This window comes from Brassica napus, chromosome A3 (assembly GCF_020379485.1).
Source record: "Brassica napus cultivar Da-Ae chromosome A3, Da-Ae, whole genome shotgun sequence".
NCBI lineage: Eukaryota > Viridiplantae > Streptophyta > Magnoliopsida > Brassicales > Brassicaceae > Brassica > Brassica napus.
Genome location: NC_063436.1, coordinates 24672758 through 24700740, shown reverse-complemented (window position 1 = coordinate 24700740; position 27983 = coordinate 24672758). Strand labels below are relative to the sequence as shown.

At 37.8% G+C, this 27983-nt stretch overlaps 4 protein-coding genes and 1 pseudogene across 5 annotated transcripts; 3 read left to right on the top strand and 2 right to left on the bottom strand.

Moving 5' to 3' along the window:
- Window positions 1-555: 555 nt before the first annotated feature.
- LOC111210579 (zinc finger BED domain-containing protein RICESLEEPER 2-like) lies at window positions 556-3639 on the top strand. Its single transcript, XM_022711059.2, has 3 exons — window positions 556-991; window positions 1080-3291; window positions 3373-3639. The coding sequence occupies exons 1-3, from the start codon at window positions 875-877 to the stop codon at window positions 3408-3410; spliced, it is 2367 nt and encodes a 788-aa protein (XP_022566780.1). The 5' UTR covers window positions 556-874; the 3' UTR covers window positions 3411-3639.
- A 379-nt stretch (window positions 3640-4018) lies between these two features.
- Window positions 4019-13182, top strand: LOC106440420 (annotated as a pseudogene). The gene is made up of 34 exons (XR_001287681.3): window positions 4019-4471; window positions 4623-4701; window positions 4775-4848; window positions 4949-5058; window positions 5196-5276; window positions 5375-5461; window positions 5555-5697; window positions 5805-5955; window positions 6034-6156; window positions 6372-6455; window positions 6551-6738; window positions 6828-7002; window positions 7103-7224; window positions 7299-7378; window positions 7668-7726; window positions 8002-8156; window positions 8250-8428; window positions 8532-8644; window positions 8712-8882; window positions 9541-9669; window positions 9760-9860; window positions 9949-10066; window positions 10289-10368; window positions 10543-10609; window positions 10793-10875; window positions 10971-11022; window positions 11106-11237; window positions 11400-11471; window positions 11626-11718; window positions 11843-11938; window positions 12115-12213; window positions 12309-12401; window positions 12567-12728; window positions 12834-13182. The product of XR_001287681.3 is annotated as a tripeptidyl-peptidase 2-like (transcript).
- Window positions 13183-16202: 3020 nt separating this feature from the next.
- On the bottom strand, window positions 16203-18009 carry LOC106440419 (berberine bridge enzyme-like 21). The gene has a single exon (XM_013882077.3). The coding sequence runs from the start codon at window positions 17971-17973 to the stop codon at window positions 16354-16356; it is 1620 nt and encodes a 539-aa protein (XP_013737531.2). The 5' UTR covers window positions 17974-18009; the 3' UTR covers window positions 16203-16353.
- Window positions 18010-20870: 2861 nt separating this feature from the next.
- Window positions 20871-22644, bottom strand: LOC106440418 (berberine bridge enzyme-like 19). The gene has a single exon (XM_013882076.3). The coding sequence runs from the start codon at window positions 22573-22575 to the stop codon at window positions 20968-20970; it is 1608 nt and encodes a 535-aa protein (XP_013737530.2). The 5' UTR covers window positions 22576-22644; the 3' UTR covers window positions 20871-20967.
- A 1743-nt stretch (window positions 22645-24387) lies between these two features.
- Window positions 24388-26993, top strand: LOC106440414 (protein NSP-INTERACTING KINASE 2-like). The gene is made up of 2 exons (XM_013882069.3): window positions 24388-26544; window positions 26628-26993. Exons 1-2 carry the CDS (start codon window positions 25287-25289, stop codon window positions 26921-26923), a joined length of 1554 nt encoding a protein of 517 aa, XP_013737523.2. The 5' UTR covers window positions 24388-25286; the 3' UTR covers window positions 26924-26993.
- Window positions 26994-27983: the final 990 nt, after the last annotated feature.

Sequence of the window (27983 nt, the reverse complement as noted above, 5' to 3'; positions counted from 1 at the left end):
TGGAAAGAGTTTTTAAAAAATAAATCTAAATCATTAGACTATAAATTATTTTAAATTTTAGGACCTTGAAAAAATTCATATTAATTGGAGGCTTAAGACGAATGTTTTTTTCAATACATTGTAGGTACGCTTCTGAGCACTTAGATATGTGTATACATGACTTGCTAGCTGAGTGGTGCTCCCAACAAATGTAAATGGTCATGTGTATGTGGCTTTCGCCTTTCATTCTGATCTTTTCGTATACTACTAATGCGTTTCTTAGTACATGATACATCTGTAAATCTGTTCAATCTGGTTATTCCTTGAGAAATCAAAATAGAGGGGGGATTATGGGCCCTGCTAAAATAGCCCATGTGAAAATCCATTTCGTTCACATGTATACGGTTGAAGATAATGGGCCTCCCCGAACTACGAGTCAAGTTTTATTGAGCTGGACCAACAACAAAAAATTGTCTTGTTTAATTTCACGTTTATCTCGTTATTAGATTAATAAACAATATAATTAAGAAAATGGAGTGAAGTCCAAAACAATATCGTTATCCATTAGAGCAAGTAGCCCTGCGACATTTAACCGAATCCGATTACCCGAACCAGAACCGACCCGAAATTGAATCGGTTCGGATCGGATCGGTTAAAGGAAATTATACCCATGGACCAAATTAGATTTAACCGTGGATTGCGGGTCGGGTCGGATTTTTACCCGGTTTATTTCGGATACCTGGGTTAACCCGAACATTAATTAGGCATGTTTTATTTTTACCGTTGTGCTTCACGCATGTGTCTCTCAAGTCTCAACACTTCACCCGAGTCGTCTCTTCGAATTCATCCCCAATTCCAAAACCTAGCCTGCAATTAGAGATCGAGAATCGAGAAAATGAGTCTACAAAAAGGGCAAATCGTGTTAGTTGCACCCACAAACCTTCAATCCTTACAGAAAATCGACGATTGTTTCCCATCTCCATCATCTGCATCATCGAGAATTCAATCGGAGGTATGCATCTTTTCTTAGTTCTCATTCTTAAAATCGATTTATCATGAAATCGATTGATTTTTTTACATTGTTTGGTTATTTATTGCAGATGGCTTCTTCTGACACTCATCAAGAAGAAAACAACAATCAACCAATGGAAGAGGACGTTTCTTCTGATGAAGACATGGAAACACTGGGTAGCAACTACAAAAGGAACGAGAGAGATGAAGAGGGTATTGGTAGTTCTGGTTTAGGGTCAAGGAAAAAGACCAGGTCTTTTGTCTGGAAACATCTCACCAGACTGAAAGACGACTACGACAGATGCAAATGTCGCTACTGTGGGAAAGAGATGCCTTGTCCAAGTAAGTCCGGGACAACTAACCTCAGGAAGCATATACTTGGGTGTAAGGGATTCCTCGCATGGAAGGCTGCAAAAGCGTCGAAAGGGAAGGGTAAACAGACAGAGTTAACTCCTGATGAAGAAGGCAATCTGACTTTGTACAAGGTGTCTGAAGATGTTTTCAAAGAGGCGACAGATGAGTTGATTGTATTAGCCGAGTTGCCTTTGGCTTTTATTGAAAGCTTGGCGTGGAGAAGCTTCTGCTTAAAGGTTCAGCTCCATACACCGGTTTGTAGGAAGACATCAACAAAGCAAATTGTGGCCATGTATGCATCAAGGAAAGCGAAGATGAAGAAAGTTCTTGGACAGAACAAACAAAGGTTATCTCTGACGACAGACATCTGGGTTGCTCCGTACACTTCAGCAAGCTACATGGTGATCACTGCTCATTTCGTAGATGCGAGTTGGAAGCTTCAGAAGATGATAATAGGGTTCAAGAATGTTGATGATCACAAAGGGTCTACAATTGCCAAAGTTCTGATTGATTGTCTAGCTGAATGGGATATAAGAAGAGTCTTTTGCATCACGGTGGATAACGCAACGGCTAACACATCAGCTATGAAGAAGTTCAAGGAAGATTTTATGAGTCAGGGTGAAGATGCTCTAGTCTTGAATGGAGAATTCTTGCACATCAGGTGTGCGACACATATCTTGAATCTAATTGTCAAGGAAGGCTTAGCTGAAATCGATGATAGTGTTATTGCCATTCGGAATGCTATTCAGTACGTGAGGTCTTCAACAAATCGTCTCAAGTCCTTTGAATTTCGGGTTGAAAGTGGGAAGATGACTAGAGGAAGTCTGCCATTAGATGTGAAGACCAGATGGAACTCGACATATCTCATGTTAGACCAAGCTTTGAAGTTTCGCCTAGCATTTGAGAAGATGGAGTCTGAAGACAAACCGTACAATGACTATTTCATGGAGATCACAGATGGTAAAAAGAGGATTGGACCACCATCAAAATCAGATTGGGAAGAGGTTGAGAGGTTGGTACACTTTCTCGTGATCTTTTACAATTCTACTTTGGTACTCTCAGCTTCGAAATCCATCACTTCACACAAGATCTACAATGAGATTGTCACTATCACTAGGAATGTTTGTAAGATAAGCAACGCACAAGGTCCTGATGATTCATTAAGGTACAAGGCGTTGTCTATGATGGGGAAGATAAGGAAATACTGGAATCCGTTCGTGGAAGAAGATGAAGCTGAGAAGAGCAAGTTTAAGAGCTGTAAAATGAACAAGCTCATCATAGTTGCAAATGTCTTTGACCCAAGAAAGAAGATGAACTTTGTTAATCTCTGCTTTGAGATGTTGTATGGTAAAGAAAGCATCGAGTATACTCTGCTTTCTGAATCAGTTTTGGATATCTTGAAGAAGCTTTATGATGAGTACAGTCTTCGAGGGTCAGGTGGGTCACAGTCACAAGGAGGATCATCTTCTCAGACCCAAGATCAAGATGCTGGTGCAGCTTTTGAGTCAAGAGATCTTGGTAATGGCATTGGATATGAAAGAATGGATAACCTCTACGAAGAGCTTATACAAGAAGCAGGTACACATGATTCTAGCAATGAGTTAGAATTGTATCTGAAAGAGAAAGTTGAGACCACAAAGCCTATGGTTGGAACCGAGTATGATGTTCTATCATGGTGGAGAAGAAACAGTCCGAAGTTCCCAACCTTGTCTCGAGTTGCTGCTGATATTCTAGCTGTCCAGGTATCATCTGTAGCATCAGAGAGTGCGTTTAGCACTAGTGGGAGAGTCCTAGACACATATAGGAGCTGCTTGACACATTTTATGGTTGAGGTGTTGGTTTGCACACAGCAGTGGTTGAAATCAGAGAAGCATATGAAGGAGAAAGGCGTTCCTACTATCGAGCAACTACTTGAAACTGTGGAGTTAGAAGATGATCTCATGAGAGGTAAACTTTACTAGATTTGAACTCTTTTAATACTGTTTCTTTAATTTGAGTTTGAAAACTGATGTTATTATATTTCTGTAGCCAATGAACCTGAATTCAACGTCCAAGAATTGCCATAGACTTGAGTAAGAAGTGGCAAGTGGCTACCTCATTTGAAGTTCAAGAAGACTTTCTTTGTGTTGTGTGTTTGTTTCAGTTAAATCATATCTTTCTTTGTGTTGTTGTGTTTGTTTTTTTGCCTCATTTTCGGTGTGTTTTAGAACACAATGTTTCATTTTCCATGATTCTAAAACTATGTTTGCTTTCTCATTTGTTGGTGTTCGGATAATTTGATGAGGTTTCGGTTTTTTTTTTGAATTTCGGATACAATATAACCGAAACCGAATGATACCCATTTATTTCGGGTTAACAAATGGTTAAAAAAATTTTAAACCGATCCGACCCGAAACCGAAATGAACCGGTCCGAAACCGAACCGAATATTGGCTAAATACCCATGGATACAACATCAATTTACCCGATTTACCCGAACCGAATGGGTATTATCCGAAACCGAACCGAATACCCGAAATCGCAGGCCTAAGAGCAAGCAAGCAAGCAAAGCCACCAGTGACAATAATCCACCTCCATTGACATAATCCACAAAAGGACTCAATACGAGTCTTCACGCAACTCGGTGTAATGACTCTTACCTGTTAATTTACAAAAATACCCTTACCACGTAACCAACACACATTCCAAAGATGGATCTGAGTCTGCAGCTACAGATTGGCGGCACGTTCGTCAAATAGGCCCCTCGTGTTCGTCTTATTGGGCTTCTCCTTCTTCCTCCACGTCACTCTCTCTTCCACGCCATTTTATTTCTTCTTCTCCCTTTCTTCATCGAAGACTCAATAGAAGAAGCTGCTCTCGTGGAACTCGATTAAGTCGGAGCGGTTCCTCGGCGATGCCTTGTTCTTCTTCTGAGACTCTCACGGCTTCTCGCGTCGACTGTGGCGGCGGAGGTGGAGGCGGAGGCGGCGTCGCTTGCGCCGGAGCTGATAACGCTTCTGTAGCTAATTTCAAGCTGAACGAGTCAACCTTCCTTGCTTCTCTCATGCCTAAGAAAGAAATACGCGCCGATCGCTTCCTCGAAGCTCATCCTGAGTACGATGGTCGCGGCGTCGTTATCGCCATCTTTGGTACTTCCTTCTCGTTTGATTGTTTAGTTTTTCGTCGCTTGAATTGTTAATCACTAGAGAGATTGTTTGGTTATGAAGACGCTGCTCTCGTTTGTATTTGTAACGAGTCAAATTCTGATTGAGGAGCTGACCATATGAGATCTTTGTGTAGATTCTGGTTTTGATCCTTCTGCTGCTGGCTTGCATGTAACATCTGATGGAAAGCCAAAGGTTCTGGACGTCATTGACTGGTATGTTGTATACTGTTCTTTAATCATTCGAATGAAGGTGATTTGATGGTGTTCTTTTTTTTTTATAACTCAGTACTGGAAGTGGGGATATAGATACTTCCACAGTGGTGAAAGCCAATGAAGATGGTCTCATTCGTGGAGCATCAGGTTGGTGATTTAATCTTTCTTGCTTTTGTTGGTTTGTTGTCCATTCTCTAGCTATGACAATACGTTGATCATTTCTGATGTATATATAAATTTGTTACAGGGGCACCTTTGGTTGTCAATTCTTCATGGAAAAACCCCACTGGAGAGTGGCGCGTAGGTTGCAAGTTGGTTTACCAGCTATTTACTGATGACTTAACTTCTCGTGTTAAGGTAGCCATTATAGATGTGATCCGTTTTTGCTCTGCTGGATTCGTTATATAATCGGAATATCTTACACCAAAGTTTTTTTTGTAACTGATCTGCAATCTTATTGTCTAAGACTTCGATCTGTCTTTCTTACCACACAGAAAGAGAGAAGGAAAATATGGGATGAAAAGAATCAGGAAGAAATTGCAAAGGCTGTAAAAATTCTGTATGACTTCGATCAGGTGATACAGAGATGCTGAATTTGGTTTGCTGAGTGTTGTGAGTCTGACACTGATATTCATATTATATCGTGACCTCATTTTTTTCATCTTGCCTCCAGAAGCATAGCAAGGTGGATGATGCGAAACTGAAGAAGACACGTGAAGACCTCCAAAGCAGAGTTGATTTCCTAAAGAAACAAGCTGATGTAATTTTAGAGACTTCCCTTTACAAGTTTTATTCTGTATACTTGTACGCCGTTTTCTTTAATATGTCCTGTAAATGCTTTGTTTTCCTGTAGAAATATGAAGACAGAGGGCCTGTTATTGATGCTGTTGTGTGGCATGATGGAGAAGTATGGAGGGTTGCACTTGATACGCAGAGTCTTGAAGAAGATTCAGATTGCGGGAAACTAGCAGACTTTTCCCCCCTCACGAATTACCGGCAAGTCTTTCTTTATATATTTATTTCCTACTAAAATTTGGAAAGTTTTCGCTTGGAAATTCTCCAGTTTTACTTTATTTTCAATGCCAATCTAATTTGTAAATCAGAATTGAGCGGAAGTACGGCGTGTTTAGCCGACTAGATGCGTGCTCCTTTGTTGCTAACGTGTACGATGAGGGAAATGTCCTAAGCATTGTAACCGATAGTTCTCCACATGGCACTCATGTTGCTGGGATAGCTACTGCACACCACCCTGAGGTGCTAACTCATCTATATAAATTATTTTCATTGATAATTTGTTGCAGTCAGTTAACTTTCGTTCTATGTGTATGTTAGGAGTACTTGTTAAACGGTGTGGCACCTGGTGCACAGATAATATCTTGTAAAATTGGAGACTCGCGGTTAGGGTCAATGGAGACTGGAACTGGCTTAACACGGGCATTGATAGCTGCCCTGGAGGTAATAATTCATTAAGTGGAAGTAGTATACCATTAGCTGAAAAATGCATTTTGTAACTTCCTAAAATGATACCATTTGAAGTTTGAACAAAACAGGTGGTAAGTAGTACTTGTATTGGAAATTTCATATCTGTGCGGACTGTACATGTGACTGCTTTGCATTGACACAAGTCATCACTTTTTTTGTATATGCTGACTTCTGTCGTAATGTTACAGCATAACTGTGATCTTGTCAACATGAGCTACGGAGAGGCAACATTACTTCCAGACTATGGACGCTTTGTTGATCTTGTTACTGAAGTACTATCCAAACTCTTGTATTTGTTAGTCAGCACTTAGTTGGTTGTGTTTTATGCTTTTAATCTTACGTTTGTTGACATTCTGGTATGTTTTAGGCTGTGAACAAGAGACGCCTAGTATTTGTAAGTAGTGCTGGCAACAATGGCCCAGCATTGACAACAGTTGGTGCACCTGGTGGAACAACTTCCAGTATCATTGGTGTTGGTGCATATGTTTCTCCTGCAATGGCAGCTGGTGCTCATTCGGTGGTGGAACCTCCCTGTGAGGGACTTGAGTACACTTGGTAATTTAACCTTTCTCCGTTTTTTTTGAATTTTGATTTATTCTATTGCCAGTTGTAGCAGGCATGAAACAGTTATTTTTATAATGTAGGTCAAGCCGGGGGCCAACCTCTGATGGGGATCTTGGTGTCTGCATAAGTGCACCTGGTGGAGCTGTTGCTCCTGTTCCTACATGGACGCTTCAAAGACGCATGCTCATGAATGGAACATCGATGTCATCTCCTTCTGCCTGTGGGGCAATTGCGTTACTTCTAAGTGCTATGAAGGTTTCTTCTTCAGCATTATCTTTTCCTCTTGGCACATCTGTACCTTTTTCGTTCTTTCAGCAAATCCTTTAGCTGCTGAGATTCCATCATGCTTCTGCAGGCTGAGGGCATCCCAGTTAGCCCGTACAGTGTAAGAAGGGCCCTTGAGAATACATCAACCCCTGTAGGTGATCTACCTGAGGATAAACTAACAACTGGACAAGGGCTAATGCAAGTTGATAAGTAAGGTTCTATACCCTGTAATTAATTTGACATTATATTTGAATATTTAGTTCTAATTTATTTTGTTACGACAGGGCGTATGAATACTTGAAACAGTTTAAGGACTGTCCATGCGTATGTTATCAGATAAAGGTCAATCTCTCGGGAAAAACAAGTATGTAAACAAATAAATTGCACAATTCTTTTTAAGTTTTCAAGGTACAAGCTTATTGGACACTTGCTGCTGAAACCTATCCCACACTCTCATTAAAGATAAACAGGACAACTCAATGTGTTGATTTCCATCATTTGTTTTGCACATGCATCTTAGTGGTAATATCAATGTGTAGCTGCTAATCTGAAAGGGCTTCGTTTTTTGGGCGGGGTAGTTTCCTCATATTTGTTCTTTTTTCCGATAAAACATGACCTTTCTTTTAAGAAGATTATGAACTCTATAAATACAGCTCCAACATCACGGGGAATCTACCTGCGTGAGGCCACTGCTTGCAGACAGTCTAGTGAGGTGAGCTGTTTCTACATCACATAAATATCTTAGTATGCATAGTAATCTACTCAAATGCATGCTAACTTACATTCTATATGAAATGACATTATCTTCATACGACATGACATATCCATCCTTTTCCCGGAATATTAAGTTCTTAGAGGCCCTGTCATGGAGTCAGAAATTTTACTTCGCAGACTTTATCTCCTACGAGATAATATATTTCTTTGGACTTTCAGACTCGGTTATCTCTCTTGTCTGTATGTGAAACAAGCATAGTTTTGACTTTACAGTGGACGATACAAGTTGAGCCGAAGTTCCATGAAGGCGCAAGTAATTTAAAGGAACTTGTCCCTTTTGAGGAATGCCTTGAGTTGCACTCCACAGAAGAAGGAGTTGTACGGGTTCCTGACTATCTCCTTCTCACTCATAACGGACGTAGCTTCAAGTTAGTGTTTTCAATCTATATCTAGCTTCTTATGTTCGGTTTGGTTTTTTCGTGCCACGTTATTTCTGTAGTAAACTATCATCTTTTTTTCAGTGTTGTTGTGGACCCCACAAATCTCGGGGATGGTGTGCATTACTTTGAAGTGTATGGGATTGATTGCAAAGCTCCACAGCGTGGTCCTCTTTTCAGAATCCCAGTGACAATAATAATTTCCAAGACTGTGGCAAATCAACCTCCAGTTATTTCATTTCAACAAATGTCTTTCATCTCAGGTTATCGATTGCGAACTTTGTAATTTATACAACAAACATGCCCTCTTAAATGGCTGCCAGTTTTTATGTTCCATATTTTCTTTCTCAATAACTCCAACTGTAGGCCACATTGAACGAAGATATATCGAGGTACCACTTGGAGCAACATGGGCTGAGGCTACAATACGAACTTCGGGGTTTGATACTACACGGAGATTTTATATTGATACCCTTCAGGTAGAACACATTCAAGTAGACTTCACTTCTTTTATTCTTTTGGTTCTAATCGTTACTTGATTTGCAGCTTTGCCCATTGCGAAGGCCTATCAAGTGGGAGAATGCAGCAACTTTCGCATCTCCCTCTGCTAAAAGCTTTGCATTTCCTGTGGTTAGTGGTCAGACGATGGAACTAGCTCTAGCTCAGTTCTGGTCCAGTGGCCTTGGAAGTCGTGAACCAACTATCGTTGACTTTGAGGTAGGAACTGATAATATTTATATATATATATGTGTGTGTGTGTGTTTTATTTTCTTTTGTGTCAGGTCAAGAACTTAAGTTATAAGTTCTTTTTCCCTCTTATTTTTATTCGTACTGGTTTCCTAACTTTGATCCGACTTCTCATACTAGTATATCTTTTGGCCCATTTTGTTGCTTATTTCTTTCTGCAATTTCGCTCCCTTACCAATTTAAGCCTCAATATAGTTGGATGTTGTATCTGGTTTAGCAATAATCACGCCTGTATATGCAATCTCGTACAGGAATGGTTTTGGAAACGAATTTCAGGTGAATAGGTATAAAATGTGTTAATGACCAGTCTTCATGTTGTCACACTAGTATTATTAACAAGTTCTATGTTCAAGTAGCTCGGTCCTACTAACTATGTTGAGTACATTGTGACTCGTTAGACATGAGTTGATGCAAGTTATGTGTGTATTGGAGATTGAATTCCATGGAATTGGTGTCAATAGGAGTGGTTTTGAAAACGAATTTCAGGTGAATAGGTATAGAAAATGTGTTATTGACCCAGATTAATGTTACAAAAATTTCTATGTGCAAGTCGCTCAGGCCTGCTATATCGAGTACGTTGTGACTTGTTACACATGAGTTGATGCAAGTTATGTGTCTTTTTTTCTAGATCGAATTCCATGGAATTGGTGTCAATAAAGAAGAATTGATATTTGATGGAAGTGAAGCACCAATAAAAGTTGAAGCTGAAGCACTATTAGCATCTGAAAAACTAGTTCCCGTAGCTGTTCTGAACAAGGTACTTTATGTGTGGAGATGGTATCTTCTCCTTTTTCTGTAATTTTTTTTGGTAGAATTGCTTATGGATGGTGTTTTGTTTTAACTGAAGATACGAGTTCCATATCAACCTGTTGATGCACAACTCAAGACTCTATCAACTGGGCGCGATAGACTACTGTCGGGCAAACAGATACTAGCATTGACATTAACGTGGGTTATGCTTCTGCTTTCTTGGTGTCGTTGGTTGCTTGTTTAGCTATCAAATGTTACAATAATTTTCATACTTTTGTTTCTGCAGCTACAAGTTCAAATTAGAAGATGCAGCTGAAGTGAAACCTTATATACCCTTATTGAACAATCGCATATACGACACTAAATTTGAGTCCCAATTTTATATGATCTCTGATGCCAACAAGGTACTCTTCAAACTTGCCACCTAAAAGGCTGGGTACTACAAGTGTAGACTAGCTAATAAAGTCTCATTGGCATTCTAAATCCCTGATATGATGAAGTTTATGAATCCCTAATTCGGTTATGTCCTGTAAAAACGCGTTTATACTTTCTTGTGTACCAAATTTGTTTATGTCTTACTTATAGTGTATTTTCTTGCCTTAACATGTTGTCCTGATATTTTCCAGCGTGTGTATGCAATGGGTGATGTTTATCCGGAGTCTTCTAAACTCCCTAAGGGAGAATATAAACTTCAGCTGTATCTAAGGTTTGTGCTACATCTTTGATGGTTGCAGTTTGTTTTAAAATTTGGAAGGTTGAGTTTGTACATACGAAATCTCCAGCCAGAACCAACCTCTGTAAACTATATTTCATGGTTGACAACTTTGTTTCACAGTTACGTATTTAGTATACTATTCTAAAAGCTAATTGCTTTCACCAGGCATGAAAATGTGCAGTTACTGGAAAAGTTGAAGCAGCTCACTGTGTTTATTGAAAGAAATATGGGGGTAAGATTTTGATTATGTTTTACTTTATTTTGAGAAGCAAGATGTAATCATTTTCGGGAGAAAAAAGTTCTGAAAAATGTTTGACTTTATCTTTGCGTGTATTCCGTTGTTAATGTTTTTATTTTTAGCAACATTATAATTCCTGACGAGCTGATTTTTAAATATATTTTGCTGGTCATGTAGGAGATTCGGCTGAACTTACACTCTGAACCAGATGGTCCAGTCACAGGAAATGGTGTTTTTAAATCCTCTGTTCTAATGCCAGGGTACTCTTTTAGCTCATTTCTAGTTTAAAATTTTCTGCCTACTGCTACTTTGCTTGTTCTCTGATTGTGTTTCTCACCTCATTTATCACCTGCAGGGTGAAGGAAGCGTTTTATCTGGGCCCACCAACAAAGGATAAGCTACCCAAGGTATAGTAGATTGTTGACAAGTATAATTAATGTTCTGATGCATCATATTCCTCTCAAATGTACACTTTTGATTTCACCTGCAGAATACTCCCCAAGGATCTGTCTTGCTGGGAGAAATCTCATATGGGAAACTGTCATTTGATGATAAAGAAGGGAAGAATCCAAAGGATAATCCTGTATCTTATCCGATTTCATTTGTGGTACCACCAAATAAGGTATCTGAAAACTACCTTTTCTTGTTTCCTATAGGCTAGTGATACTTTATGCAGTGCAATCTGGCTACAGGAGCTCATATTTTCTGTTTAGCTTTATCTGGTTTTCCTTTTATTCCAATTTTCTGATCTTTTGTTGTGGTTGTTTTGGTCTTTATTCAATAGCCTGAGGAAGATAAGAAGGCAGTTTCATCTACAGATAGCTGTAAATCAGTATCAGAACGCTTGGAACAAGAGGTATCATTTGCAGAAGCATGTTTCATATCAACTCTTACTGAACTTTATGATCGAATGTTTTATTATATAACCTAATCAAGTGCTTGTTTTCTGAATATTGAGGTGTGAGTTTTCTTGTCTACACTATTTTACGAAATCATTTTCTTGTAATCAGGTTCGTGACACAAAGATCAAATTTCTTGGGAACCTAAAACAAGAAACAGAGGAAGAGCGTTCCGAGTGGAAAAAGTTGTGTGCCTGTCTCAAGGTTTGCCATCTAAAGGCTTTTCTGTTTTTCGTATTCACGAATGATTTGTGCCACATAACTGGGGAACCTTTGATCAAAGTATCCAAATCCGAAATGGTTAACTTGAGCATATGTTCCTTGGCAGTCTGAATACCCAAGCTACACTCCGTTGCTTGCTAAGATCTTGGAAGGTTTGCTATCTCGGTCTGAAGGTGAGGACAAAATCAGCCATTACGAAGAGGTAAAGTTTCAAATGAGTTACTAATCTCAAAATGGTTGCACTACTTCTCTACTTATACAGTCTTCAAATTATAAACGCTCGATAATCTTCAACTTACTCTTCCCTTTAGCTTTTATAAATGGTTGAGTAATTGTCATGTAAGCTGAAAATGTCTTCTCTTGTTTTTCTTTTTGTAGATTATTGGTGCTGCAAACGAAGTAGTACGCAGTGTTGACGTAGACGAGTTAGCAAGATTCTTGCTAGACAAAAGTGAACCAGAAGATGGGGAAGCAGAGGTGTGATATCTTATCTATTGCGTTTTATTAACTATCTACGTGCGTTATTTACGACTCTGATGACCACCTTGCTGTGCTATTGTTGTTCAAATTAGAATTTAAAGAAAAAAATGGAGATGACCCGTGACCAACTGGCAGAAGCATTATACCAGAAAGGGTTAGCCATGGCGAGAATCGAGAATTTGAAGGTAAGACGATATAATTAGTCTCACTTATTTCATTGTTAACTGTTGATTAATATGTATCTGACTATAGATACTTTCGTGAATATGTTAAATGAAAGTACGATTGGTGTCATTAGCATTTTGTTAGCTAATTGTGGTCAACTACACACTGAACTCATTTGTTTGCAGGGTGAGAAGGAAGATGAAGAAGATGAAGGAAGTTGCCAAAAGGATAAGTTCGAAGAGAATTTCAAAGAACTGACGAAATGGGTTGACGTGAAATCTTCTAAGTTCGGTACTCTCACTGTTCTAAGAGAGAAACGCCTCTCACGACTTGGGAGCGCATTGAAGGTAAACAATTCACATACGTCTATCAAATCTTCAAATGTACCATGAAAAACTGCAAATGATTTGATCCAAATGGCTCTAAAAACTAATTGATTATATGATTTTCAGGTACTTGAGGAGTTGATCCAAAACGAGAACCAGACCGCTAATAAGAAACTGTACGAACTGAAACTGGGTTTACTGGAGGAATTAGGTTGGAGCCATTTGGCTACGTATGAGAAGCAATGGATGCAAGTTCGTTTCCCTACAAGCTTACCTCTCTTTTAGCTGTTATCAATGCTTCTAATAAAGTTATTTTTCGTTCAATAAAAGGCGTTTGTTCTCAAAACCCAAACCACTGTTTCATTTTATGTATGTTCTTAGTCTAAATATTTATATGTTTCAGTTGTGGATTGATCAATTTAGTTTTGTGTCAACTGTCAACGTTTAATTCTTATACTATCAGATTTTATTTGTATTGATTATATTTTTAAGTTTTTCTATTTTAGAAGTTGAAAAGAAAAATTCAGTTGGTTACCAAACATTAGAGTAAGTAGCTTTGAAGATGACTAATGTAAATTCAAAAAGGAAAAAATTGATATTTAATTGATGATCTAAAATGATCAGTATAGCTCCACATCGTAAATCATTTGAAAACTAAATTTGAATGTCAATTAACAATATTAAACCATTGATCTCCAAAGTGTCAAAGATTGCTACATTAATTATTTTTAAAATATAACAAACAACTAGGTAGTAACCTGCGCAAGAACAAACAACTAGGTAGTAACCTGCGCCTTGCGCAGGGTGAATAAACTAAAGAAAATTAAAACTTTTAATTTACGCTACAATAATTGAGTCAATCAAAATATATTACTTCGCGAGATTAGTGGCATGGATTATTCGCGAGATTTGCTCGGGCTACGAAATTAATTATAGTTGCCAATTTTAAAAGTATGGAAAGTACTATAATTAAGAAATCATCATATATAAAACAATATTAATTTTGAAAATTAAGCTGATCAAATATAACCAAATTGACGTTTTTGATGTGTTGATTCCTTAATTTTAGAGTCTTGATGCTTAAGTTAAAGGATTAAATGGTATTTTTAGTTTATATTGTCCAATCAGTCAAAAGATAATATTCAATCGGCGTCATAATCCATGATCAATGCTTCTATCAAATCAATTAGAGGTTATATGATTACTATTCATATACAAATGTCATTATATAAATATGAACCATAAATGTAACATACCAAAACAATTGTGAGAAACATGAATGCTTCTTTAAATATATATATCAAAATTAATTCCAAGTAAATGGTCATAAAATTTAATATTTTTGAACGCTTGTAACACACAAAAAAACAATATAAAAGAACATTATGTAACATACCAAAACAATAGATTAGTGATTGCTCTCCAGAACTTTTTTAGTGGTTGCTTTGCATGATCCAGTCAACAATATGTATATATATATTGGTACGATCAAAAATAAATTTAGTGCTAAATATGAAACAAACTGAGATTCTAGTCGACGAAATTAAATTCAAAATCAATCTGTGACAATCAAAAATATTAATATATGTTTTGGTTTCAACGGTGAATTTCCATTACCAAATTCGGCCAATATTAATGAGTACATATAAAACCGGAATTAGTATCATATTTAACTTCAAATTTCCTAATTTGAAATATTCATATGGCAATCATACATTGTCATGAATGAAAAAAAAAAAAAAAATTAGAAAGTCAAAAGTCACAAAGATATATATATTAGAAAGTCAAAAGTCACAAAGATTAGATATAATGAACTATGGAACAAAAATTTGCATGTTTTTATAATGTAAGCTTATTTGTTTTTTTTTAAGTTTGTGTAGTTGGTAGGTGAAATTAAGTAGGGAAATTGCACCCTATATACATGAAAAAAACTTAAATACACTAACTAACCAAAATTTCCCCCTCTCTCCTACTTTCTCTTCCTATCTCTCTCTACTCTCTCTCCCAAAATCTAATTTTCATTTTTTTTGGGTTATTTGGCAAATAAGCCCAATTAAGTATATCTTATGAAAAATCAAATTTATGAGAGTGAGCAAAGACTAATATAAATTTATTATGAATTTAAGAAAAAAAAACATGAGAAACATGAGTTTACGGTTACCAGCTTTGCAAGAAAATCGCCATAATGATATTAAAATCTCACTATTTAATTTTACGTAACTTGCGCTCCACTACAATTATAAACTTGTCGTAATTGTAATATTCGCTGATAAATCAACGCAACAAAAAAAAATATTACATTAATGACTGCCATATGTAATTCCATGTTAGTATTCCAAATTTATTTGTGTTTCCAAATTTAAGGAAATAATAGTTAAAATCATCATATTAAAGGATTTGACTTGTTCAAAATGTATATTAGAATTTAAAATTACATAATTTAGGAAAAAATAATTGAATTCATAACAATTTTACACCTACCAAAAATACAAAAAAAATATACAATCAATAACTCCAGAAATGTTTTCTCACCAAATGAATTTCATAGAATCCCATAATATTTATACATTCACGAATGCAATTCAATTTGGTTTGATAGACAAGAAACCGGTTTATTAAACCGAGCTGGGTGTTTGTTAAAAATCTATTTTATAATTTCAATAGATTTCAATTGATATACAATGAAATATATTAATATATTTATTCTATTGATATATGATAAAATCTATTTACAAAATAATGGTTTAACTAAATGGTTGACATAATAATTCATCCCGAAGCCACTAAAATAATTTAGAGTAACATTTGTATCATCATACTCAAAATACCTCCATGACTTCTTATATATTTTATGGGGAATATGAAAAACCGATGATAATTATATATTGTCATTTTGTTTTTAGTGGTTTGTATACATGATGCAAATGACCAATATATCATGCTGTCTCGATTTTATGTAAAAAATAATTATAGAATATAAAGGTGTTGGAGAGTTCCTCCTCGTATATGGTCTATGGTAAATCAAAAAAAAATTAGCATAGGACAAATCAATTTCGTGAACGTTCACTATAGAACCGGTTTCTAGATCTAATAATGAGGATGCATATAAATTTTAATGATCAATGACAAGATATGTAATTAATCTAGTAAAAAAAGGGTCTTTAAATATATGGTGTGAGAGTGATTGTGGTGTTGCCACATAGAAAATGACATTTTTGATAATAACATATGAGGGAAAGGTTATTTAATAATAGTGCTCCTCGAATAATAAAAAAGGGATTGCAACCCAATTGGGTCTTATAGTCAAGTAAGTCAACACTCTCATTCATCAATTTAGTCACGAGAATCATAAACGGTTTAACAACTCACAATTTTCCACAATTTGTGCCATAATTTTCAAAATCAGGTATAGCTATATACTCAACAATCAAACGGTTTTGAACTTTTGCTTTTGTCATCAACAATACCAACCCCTTTTAAGTTTTTCTAACTTAATGAAAATAATATTGTTATAGAGTTCCACATATGTATTCAATATTTCAAATCATACTATTATATTCTCCTTCACCAAACATTACTGGTTTAATAGTAAATAACCAAACCTTTTCAATTTTTATAATAAAAACAAAAGGTAAGTCTTTTTCCGCTATGCCTTTCTTGGCAAGGTAGGTATACTCTGTTCATTTCTGAAGAAATTATCCGGATCAACCGCGGTCTTAATCTTGACTAATCGATCGAAATTCTTACCAAAATACTTCCTTCCATACACCTTTCCTTCCTTGTAACTATTCACCCCGTGATCATTCACACCGATGTCAACATCTCTGTAGTTCAAGTAAGCATTCCTTGGGTTCTTGCTCACATACCCGGTCATGAAGCTGTAAAGCACCTTAGCCTGGTTCAAGTAACCCTTCTCTATCTCCGCAGACGACTCTTTCCAGTTAACAGAGTACTGAATCTTGAAAAGCTTCTTCCGGTGCGGGAACGGCGTTGCGTCCTCGGCCACCTCCGCCATTCTCCCACCGTAAGGATTGAAAACAAGCCCTATCTTTCCTAACTCGATCATCTTCTTGAACAGAGACTCAATCCCATCTCTAGGAATCTCGGTCGCTACATAATCCGACTTCCTCTTGCCGAAGCTAGCGGAATCAAGATCCCGATCAAGAAACACTTTGGGATCGGTTTGAGTAGCGTTCTCATCATTGTCCCACCATAGAGCAGACTGAATCCAAGTCATCTCCTTGCAAGCCTCCTTCTTGAGTCCAAGCTCAGGGAACTCCTTAGCAAGAAGCGAAACGACGTCGTCTGCTCCGCCTAAGAAAAGAGCAACCACCGAAGCTCTCACCGTCTTCACCTTATTCCTCGTAGTAGGTTGAATCAGCATCCTCATGAAGAGGTTCCTGTCGGTTTTCGGACCAACGAACTGCCACTTGTGAACCATATCCACCGCTCCGGAGTCCATATACTGCTCCACTCTGAACACCGTAACCGTCGACGGTACAGGAACGAGCTTGACCTTGTACCCCAAAACGACGCCGAAGCTGCCTCCTCCTCCGCCGGAGATCGCCCAGAAAAGATCCTCACCCATCGCTTTTCTATCCAAAACACGACCTTTCACGTCGACGATCTTCGCGTCCTCGACATAGTCCACCGACAAACCGTACTTCCTCACCATGTTACCGTACCCGCCGCCGCTTAAGTGACCGCCGACGCCAACCGTCGGACAAACTCCGGCGGGGAACCCATGGACTTTGCTTTCCCGCCAAATCCCGTAGTAAACCTCGCCGAGAGTGGCTCCGGCGGAGATCCACGCCGTCTGATCGGTGATGTTAACCGTTACGTCGCGGAGGTTCGACATGTCGAGGATGAAAAACGGTTTGTCGGAGATGTAAGAGAGACCATCGTAGTCGTGCCCGCCGCTTCTGATCTTGAAGACGATGGTTAAGGGCTTCGCGCAGAGGACGGCGGCGCTGACGTGGCTATACGAGCGAGGAGTGACGATGATCGTCGGTTTGGGAGTGGAGGAAGTGTTGAACCTCGCGTTTCGGATGTATGCTCGGAGGACGGAGGAGTAGGAAGGGTTTGTCTGAGAGAAGACGTTTTCGGCGATTTGGGCTTGTGGGGACTTAGTCTTGTCGGAGAAGCATTGAACGAAGGATTCGTAGACGGAGGACGAAGAGGGAGGTGCAGCGAGTGAGGACAAAGGGAGAGAGTAGAAGAAGAAGAGAAAGAGAAGAACAGAGACAAGGGTATGTGTTTTAATCATTGTTGAAATGATTCGTTTGCTTGTTCTTCTTCTCTGTATTGTCATGTACTTTTATAACAGCGCGACAAGAGTAGGATGTCTGTAACTTTTTCAGTTTTTTAGTAATTATTTTAAGATTAGCTATAATTTTTTTCATTTTTGGTATTATATCTGATTTTAGTGGAAGAGATTTTTAAATTATTATGTACCTTTTATCGATTGATCCACAGTCCACTGGACATTTTATAATTTTATTTGTTTGGGTTATTAGTTTTATACTTCTGTTTTGTCTTTTGTCGTAGCATCAGTTGGTGTCCGTGACTCTGTAGCAAAGGTTGTTGGGTTTCATGAACTTCACAGGAATCTGGAGAAAAAAATAACAGGTTTAAAGAGAAAATTTTACATATTTCTATATGTAATTCCGCGTCAAAAAAGAATGAAAGATATTCTTGTTTGATGACTGTTTTTGACTCATTGTTTAGTGATTTTTTTAAATGTAAAACTTATTTAAGATCATATTAATTTTTCTGAATATAGTTAGCTTTCGAGTAGACTAAATTGTTAGTTATTGATTTGCTTTACTTATTTGGCGAAATCTTATCAAATTAGATTTGCTCTCATATGTGTTGATTTCTTTGTAGGGAAAGTCAATCTTATTTGCGTATATTATCATTGTGAATTTGTAATAAATCCAAATAAAAAATTTCGTCCACAAAGATAATTTTTTTTATTGTTCATACATACCCCTATAAAAAATTTAAACGCATAATTTTCTATTATTATCAATTTTCAGTAAAATTAAGCAAATAATAATTTAGTGCACTTTTTATTTTTTTTTACAATTTACTATTATAAAAAGCATGTATTTTGATGTTTTCGTACCTTAAAAAGCTAATAATAAATGGAAATTATAAAAATCAAAATAAATACGATGAAAATGAAAGATGATGAATGGAAAAAAGTAAATAAAAATTAAGACATAAAATTTATAAATTCAATGAAATTATATTTTTGTGAAACTAATTTTTTGCCCTAAAACTTTTATTCTGTGAAATGGAGGTAGTATTTGATCATGAAACTTGAAAATTGATTACTGGTAGAATGCATAAATGTAAAATCCATAAATATTTTTCGGAACTACAAATCATGTAGACACACACATTAGTCATGTCTTCACATTTTTTACTTTTGTTTTTGAAATTATACATTTTGAAGAGAATTCACTATCATTATAAGTACATAAATTTTGATCTTAACAAATCAAAGTATGGCTAACAATACGTCATGGTGTGCTTCGTTTCTAGCACAATACATAATACTCTCAAACTTACAACTTCGCAATGGACTGATGCTCTCTGTTCATCTCATTAAAAGATAAATAACTCGAAAAACAATCTTAATATTTTACAATACATGTCGCCGATTCTCCAGAGTTGTATGCTATCAGTGTCAAGGTCGACCAATGACATGGTGAGGCATTCAAAGCATTACTATATCTTCTCTATCCATTAGGGGATGGTTATTTGTCAGGAGAACCATGTGCCATTGCCGTGGCTCCTCCGGCCCTCACCATCATTTCGCCGACCCCCCTGCTTTCGTACAAGTCAAGCGCCATCTCAAATAATTTAGAGGCTGTTGCCTGATTTCACGGATGAGTTGTATGTCATAATGCACTTTTGTTTATTTTTAAAATACATAATATCATTATTTTACCATGTGTTTAATATTTAGAAAATAATCAATTTATTTTTATTAACAGTTTGGTTTTTCTTAATTACTAAAGATATTAAAGAAAATTATCTTAAAATTATGCAGACATTATAAAAACTATAAGGTGGTAAAAATAAAAGGTTCAAATAGCCATTATAATTAGTATTCCCACTCGTTCCGTTTTATCAAGTGAATACTCATTGTCAAACCCGCAAAAATACGCTTTCAGTAAAAACCGTAAAAATGTATTTTTTCGTTAAAGATGTAAAAATGTATTTTTCCGCAAAAAGACGCAAAAACACATCCGTTTAATAATTTTGAATATGTTTCTTCACACAGCATTGTACATGATATATTCATTCAGTAAAAAGCCACACAACATTGTACATGATATACTCATTCAGTATTCACTTGATAAAAACAAAAGCGTTGCTTCCTCTTGGTCATTATATAAAATATAAATCATGTACATGATTTTGCGGTTGATCGGCGAAAAAACATAATTTTACAGTTTTAGCAAAATATGGTAAAAATTTTGATTTTACGATTCTTGTGAAAAACTTGAATTTACGGTTTTGACAAGAAAATATGGTTAGACTTGATTTATGAAAGCAACCAAATATAATGTTTATATATAAGAAAAAAATAAGTTAGATTTGGTTTATTAAAATTGAGTTAGATATATGAAAAAAACAAATAAAACTTGGTTTGTATTGTAAATTTGGTATGGTAATTTTTTGTTTATATATTTGTTTTGAATTTAGGTTGGTTATAAATTTTTATTGGTTTGATTATGGATGATTCATTGTCCATTTTAATCCAATCTATTACATCTATTAAATCATTTTATTCATTAATCCATTTGTACCTATTTTTATTTCTATGAAAATTAGTGATTTGGATGGGATTGAATAGATCCATTAACTTTTAGCCAATTCTAGCCTTTCCACTAGATGAACTTTAGATTGAATATGGTGACTTCGTCGTCCCCAGTTGTTGGCGGCGATGTTGTAGCCGTTACATCGATGTATTGCGATCATGATCCTATACAACAGGAAATGGTTGAATAGGCCAGTCCCTTCGCAGACACTGTCCAAAATCACAGTTAACTAACAGTCTACCCGTTTAAGATTTGGTTTGCATCACCAGCAATTTTGATATATTACTTCTCTCTCAATCTATAGGCACAGAGAAACCATACAAATATATTAATATCCAAAACCAATGCATTCTATATTGCTTAACCAAAGCATTACATTATTAACGTTAAACCAATCTTTCATAACAAATGACAAACAATATATCTTAAAACTTGCGTGGCAAGGTAGGTATACTCTGTTCATTCCTAAAGAAGTTCCTTGGATCAACCTTGGTTTTAATCTTGACTAATCGATCAAAGTTCTTTCCAAAATACATTCTTCCATAAACCTCTCCTTCCTTGTAACTATTCTTCCCGTGATCGTTCACACCGATATCGACATCACGGTAGTTCAAGTACGCACTTCTAGGGCTCTTGCTCACAAACCTGGTCATGAAACTGTGAAGCTCTTTAGCCTCGTTCAAGTAACCCTTCTCTATCTCCGGAGACGACTCTTTCCAGTTCACAGAGTACTGAATCTTGAAAAGCATATTCCGGTGCGGGAACGGCGTTGCGTCCTCCGCAATCTCCGCCATCTTCCCGCCGTAAGGATTGAAAACAAGACCGATCTTTCCTAATTCAATCATCTTCTTGAACAGAGACTCAATCCCATTTCTAGGAATCTCGGTAGCTACGTAATCAGACTTCCTCTTCCCGAAGCTAGAGGAGTCGAGATTCCGATCGAGAAACACTTTAGGATCGGTCTGAGTAGCGTTAACGCGATTGTCCCACCATAAAGCAGACTGAAACCAAGTCATCTCCGTACAGTTCTCCTTCTTTAAAGCCAACTCAGGAAGCTCCTTACGAAGAAGCGAAACGACGTCGTCTGCTTTACCTAAGAACAGAGCAACCACCGAAGCTCTCACCGTCTTCACCTTATTCCTCGTAACGGGTTGGATCAGCATCCTCATGAAGAGGTTCCTGTCCGTTTTCGGACCAACGAACTGCCACTTGTGAACCATGTCCACCGCTCCGCCGGCCATATACTGCTCCACTCGGAAAACCGTCACGACAGGTGGCACGGGAACGAGCCTAATCTTGTACCCCAAAACGACGCCGTAGCTCCCTCCTCCTCCGCCGGAGATCGCCCAGAAAAGATCCTCACCCATCGCTTTCCGATCCAAAACACGACCTCTCACGTCGACGATCTTCGCGTCGATCAAATGATCGACTGTTAAACCGAACTTCCTCAACATGTTGCCGTACCCGCCGCCGCTTAAGTGACCGCCGACACCAACCGTCGGACAAACTCCGGCGGGGAAGCCATGGACTCTACTCTTCTCCCAGATTTTATAGTAAACTTCTCCGAGAGTGGCTCCGGCGGAGATCCAGGCCGAGTTGGAGAGGATATCGACGGAGACGTCGCGGATGTTCGACATGTCGAGGACGAAAAACGGTTTGTCGGAGATGTAAGAGAGACCGTCGTAGTCGTGCCCGCCGCTTCTGATCTTGAAGACGAAGTTTAAGGGCTTCGAGCAGAGGACGGCGGCGCTGACGTGGCTATACGAGCGAGGGGTGACGATGATGGTTGGTTTGGGAGTGGAGGAGGTGTTGAACCTCGCGTTTCGGATGTAAGCTCGGAGGACGGAGGAGTAAGCAGGGTTGGTCGGAGAGAAGACATTCTTGGCGATTTGGGGTTGTGGTGTTTTCGTTCTCTTGGAGAAGCATTTGAGGAATGAGTTGTAGACGGAGTGCGAAGGTTGGGAGAGGGAGGGGAGAGGTAGAGAGAGGAAGAGGAGGAAGAAAACGACGGAGAAGACACAGGTTCGTCGCATTGTGTGTAATAAAAATGAGATTTGAGATTCTTCGTGTTTGTGTTTGTCTTGTGCGTACTTGTTCTGTTTATTTATAACCCATGAGTGAAGATGTTTCGGAAAATATTTTAATTCGTTTAAAAACAAATTGCAATTATTTTATATTAGCATACAAATTTGAAATTAGCATTATATGAAATATAGAATTAAGGAGACTTTTTATTCTTTGGTCTAAAACTATGAGTATTCATCACTATTCAAAACTCACCAGTAAGTCACGACCTCTTGGTTACTATACTATTGTAATCAAATAAAGAATTATTCTTGAACCAATTATCGCTAGTTGGTATACAAATACTTAGTTTTTTTAGGGATAGGCTAAGAAATGTCGTTTGTATTCTTTTTGAAAGTCATTAAACATCAATCAACATGAAATTTAAAAAAAAATAGACTGAAACGTTGTCAAAAAGAAAAAAAATACTAAAACATTAACCAATTGAACAAACAAATACAGATACCGATAAAATAGAGAGTAATTTTGTAACAGAAAATGATATTAAAGATGTTCGATACAAAAAGAAAAAAATTTAGAAAGAAACGATTGAGCCGTTAATTTCGTTTAATTTTCCTTGTTTTATTGGTCAACATTTAGTTAATTTCCGTTTCATCGCTGGTTTAAAAGTCTGGTCAACGTCGGTATTGGAATCCTATCGGGATTGTGGGACTGTGGAGGAGTAAAGAAAAGTTCGAAGAGAAGACTATACACAACGTGCCATTTATAAATGTGATATATGTTTACAATATATAATATGAAAAGTTTTCATAATCATGATCTTTTGCCAAAAAGTTTTTGCTAGTTCGCTTTAATTTCCCACTTTCTAACAATAATAGAATTGAAGGCTCTAATGTATTGTTTTATTTGTCCCTATGTATTGTTCTCTCTGTAGCACTAATAAATACCATGTGAAGGATACAAGATATTGAATATGACATTTTGAAATATAAATAAAGAATTTTCAACTATCAAAATCAAAAATGAGACGTATTAAGAATTTGTTTGACTATTACTAATATGAATTGCATTACTTAAATTTCGTCTTTTATGTTTCTGACTTTTAAGTCTTCTTCCGTTAACGATTTTAAAAGCTCCAGTGGACACCGTATATGATTATATGTAGGACGTACACGATACAATCCCATTAAAGACGTACAGATAAATACTAGTTTTTAGGCACACTATACCGTAATTATTTTGTTTTAAAGGAAATTTTTTTTTAAAACCAGTTTTAAAGGAAACTTTATCTCGTTAAGTGAGATTAAAATGCATCCTTTGTTGACGAGTCCTATGATAATATTTAGGACGTACACGATACAATCCCATTATATTGCAATTTGTAACATAAAACTGAAATATGCACATCATATGGGGGCACTGGGGCATGTTCAGGATTAATCACGTTAAAAACCTAATTAGCCCTTACGGCCTAAACGCTGTAAAATGAAGAAGTGTCGACAGAGTTAATCCAGAGATATATCATGGAATGTTGTTGTTGAAAAGTTGAAAATGGTAGTGTTCTTATTTGTGTGGCTTACATTAAAATACGTGGGTTGGTAGTAATGATGTGGTCGTTCACGAATTCATTCCATGATAACTTGTTTTTATTCGTTTTCCGTTTGCTTCTTTAAAAATGCCTAAAATATTGCATGCTCACATACACTTTATCTTCTTCTTAAAAATGTATGTGGTTATTATTAATGTTATATTGCACTGAGAGGAGGATTACTCTGCTCGTACCTAAAGAAATTCTTAGGGTCTTACTTAGCTTTAACAACCATCAATCTCTTTAAGTTTCCCAAAAAAATACTTTGATCCATAGATCTCATATTTTGCAACACTATTCGTCTCACCACTTGAATTGCCTCCAACACTTTCAGCCACGTTGTAAAGTTCTCTCATCAAACGAGATTATCTTCGTTCCATATTGCATAGTACTGAACCTTGAACAAGTTTCCTTTCCGGTGAGGAAACGCTGTGGCGGCCGCTGAAATCTCGTCCATCACTCCGCCGTAAGGGTTCCAGTACATCCAGACTGTTGAATTTCAACTTTTGTTTTTTGAATTTCAACATTGTTCTCCAAATTTTCTCGATTCCTTGTTTAGGATCGGTTTCTTGAGGAAAAGGCTATTGTAAATAGCGTAGATATTCCAAAATCTGAAACACTTGAGCTTAAGTTGGTGAATATATTTTTTTTCTTCTAAAAATAGTACTGATGAATTCGTTAATTACAAATTTTATATCAATTACGTTAGAATTTTAGTTAAACTATTAGCACTAAAATTCAACTGTATTACATTTTTATTCATGGAAAAATTTAGAAATAAATAATTTTTTATCCAATTTTGATGAGAAACAAATTAATCAAAAAAAAAAAAATTTTCTATTTATTCAAGTTCCCAAATATAAAAAATTGTCCAGTTCTTTTATTCCTCACGTGGAATCACCTGTCTGAACCTTGAAATTATATTTTCTTCTCCCCAAATTTACCAACATTAGATATTTAAATAATCTTTCTTTTTGTTTAAAACAATATTTGAATAAACATTACAGCTTCCAAGCACACGATCACAAGGAAGTAAATGGGCTTCCCACTCTTTTTCAAAATAACCGCCAACAACACCTCATATACACAACCTCTCTTGCCTTCTCACTCACGTAACCGCCAAACTCCGCAATGGCGTCTTCTCTCTTCATCTTCTTCCTCACTTTCCTCTCACACTTCCTTCCTCCCTCTGTTCTCTCAGCCACAGTACTCGAAGATCTCGCCACCCTCACTCCACCTCCCGACTTCACCACCACCATCACCACAAACTGCCTCCATAATCCTCTGCTCCGTTACTGCAACAACACTTCTTCTTCTTCTCCGATGAACATCACAGAGATCTTCCGCTCCACGATCGTCGCAAGCCACCTCTGCAACGAGTCCAAGAACCCTAACTGCATCGACTCCTTCCCCAAGATCAGAATCCACGGCCGTCCTAAAACCGCAGCGCTCTACCTCTCTTTCGACTTCTTCTGGAAGTACTGTCCTCTCACCGTCGTCGAGATCCAGCTCGTGAATAACTCTCTCAAGACCGAGTTTCCGACAAACGTTCTCTCTTGTGCTCAGATTCGCACTCTTGACCTGAGTTACAACCAGTTAACCGGTTCTGTTCCGGTTCAGAATCTCTCCCGGTTAACGAACTTGACCCATTTGAACCTCTCTTATAACCGGTTTTCGGAGGATAAGATCTTAAATTCCGAGTTCTTTAACCGGTTTAACGCGTCGAGTTTCATACACTCCGGTTTACTTCCCGATGCCAAGCGTTACAAGATGAGAGTCTTGGTCTTGTTGGTTGTGTTTCCCATAGTGGTGATTCTTCTCTGTTGTTGCTTGGGATGGTTATGTCTCAAAAGACCTGATTACTTACCAAGAACGTGCAGGAGGAGAAGCCACAAGTTCACATCCGCGATGCTCGATGCAGCGACGGATGAGTTTTCGGATCAGCGACTCGTGAGCAAGAGGAATGGAGTGGATATCTACAGGGGAACGTTGAGGGACGGGAGAGAGGCAAAGATCGAGGTGTATACAGAGAAGGTTTGGAAAGAGAAGAGGCGCGAGTTTGAAGAGGAATGCGAGGCGGTTTTTAAGCTGAGACATAAGAATTTGGTAAGGGTTTTGGGTTGGTGTAATAGCAGAAGCTTGAGAGCTTTGGTTACTGAATGGACTAATGGAGAAAACGTTGAGACTTGGCTAAATTCTTCATTGGCTTCCTCGTGGAGAAGGAGGTTAAGAGTGGTTATGGGAGTTGTGGAAGGTGTTTTGTATCTGTGGGAACAATGGCCTGAGGTTACATTTGATCTGAACACAAGAAGTGTTTTGTTGTCTGGTGATGATCAAGAACCATTGATTTCTCAGTTCAAGATTGGAGATGGAAACAACTCATCAACAAGTAATGGCTCTTTTCTTTCTTCTTTAAAATAAATTTTTGTTAATGACTAAAAGCTAAGTGTGTGTTATTGTTGTTATTTACAGATATATTCAACTTTGGATTGTTTCTTTTGGAGATGATTACAAATCTGAAACCTAATGAGGAGCAAGAAGATTCAGAAAGGAGGTATCTTGAGTATATAAGAGTTCATTGTCCGGGTAATGTAGAGAGGGTGGTTGATGAGAAAATGAAGATTGAAGATAGAACGTTGGAGAAAGTTAAGGAAGCGATTACACTTGGACTTATGTGTACTGACGGATCACCGTTGAAGCAACCAAGCTTCACGCAGATTTATGACATGTTGGTTTCTTTGTATGCGTCTAGCTCAAGGCATCATTAAGAAGATAGTGTAATTAGGTTAGTGTTATTTAAGAATTTAAGCTTCACCACTCTTTTTTGTTTTCATTTTAGTTTTTATGGTTTTGTTAGGATTCTAAAACATATTTGGATTTCTTGTTTTTTTTTTTTTTTTTTTTTTTTTTTTTTTTGTGCAACCATCTAATATAAGATTGTCGACTTTTTCTCTCTCCTTGCGACAAACGCTCTCAACTCTTCTTGCTACAAACGCCGTGCGCCATCGTGTTGCTCCGGTCCGGCAAGCTTGCTGGTGCCGGAGGCCCTTTCTCCTCTCCTCTTTGCTCTTCTCCCTTGTCTCTTCCATGGTTTCCTTGCTCAGATCTGTGAGTGGGTCAAAGGTGGTCATCGGCGTTCCGGTCTAGATCTTGGTGCACGGAGGCCAGATCTGGTGGTTATCTTACTTGCTTGGAGTGATGGCGAAGTCTGGGAGCGACGAGGTGGTGAAGAGTCGGCTTTTAGGGTTTGTGACGGCGGAGCGAGTTTTTCAGATCTACGGACTGCCGCTCTTCTCCTCCGTCTGAGTTTGCGGAAATGTGTCGGAGGTCTCTCTTCTCCTGTTGTTCAGAGTTGCGGTCGTGGTGGCTGTCTCTGTTTCTCCAGCAAGTTGGGTCGGTGTTTGCGGTTTGTTCTTGGCCTCTGTCCTTGGCGTCTTGGAGAGGTTCATCTTCCGTTTCCGGCCAGGAAAGTCATTATTGGTCTCATCCTTCCAATGGTGGCGCCACCAGAGAGTGGTAGGTTTCGCGTGTCTCCTCCTTCTCATCCGGTTTCAAGCGTGTGGACTGTGGGCTGGTGCTGTCTCTTGACGTCGTCTATGGCGTTGTTGACAGTCCCTTTCATGTCGACGCTTTCCTTGCTCTGCTCTGGCACTGTTCTTGCTCGTGCTTGGATCCCAATCTCTCTCTGATTTGTTCTCTCGGAGGCCTTCGCGTGATTCAGGTCGCTTGAGAAGCTGTGGAACCGAGTCCCGGTTCTCGGTCTCGGCGTTTGGCAAGTTCTCTTCGTCGCTTGCAGTGGTCAGCAGGTTCCGGAGAAACTTGAAGGCT

Coding starts and splice junctions, on each gene's coding strand:
- LOC111210579 (XM_022711059.2), top strand. CDS start 875: ATGAGTCTACAAAAAGGGCAAATCGTGTTAGTTGCACCCACAAACCTT. Junction 992..1,079: donor CATCGAGAATTCAATCGGAG/GTATGCATCTTT, acceptor TATTTATTGCAG/ATGGCTTCTTCTGACACTCA. Junction 3,292..3,372: donor AGAAGATGATCTCATGAGAG/GTAAACTTTACT, acceptor ATATTTCTGTAG/CCAATGAACCTGAATTCAAC.
- LOC106440419 (XM_013882077.3), bottom strand. CDS start 17,973: ATGATTAAAACACATACCCTTGTCTCTGTTCTTCTCTTTCTCTTCTTC.
- LOC106440418 (XM_013882076.3), bottom strand. CDS start 22,575: ATGCGACGAACCTGTGTCTTCTCCGTCGTTTTCTTCCTCCTCTTCCTC.
- LOC106440414 (XM_013882069.3), top strand. CDS start 25,287: ATGGCGTCTTCTCTCTTCATCTTCTTCCTCACTTTCCTCTCACACTTC. Junction 26,545..26,627: donor TGGAAACAACTCATCAACAA/GTAATGGCTCTT, acceptor TGTTATTTACAG/ATATATTCAACTTTGGATTG.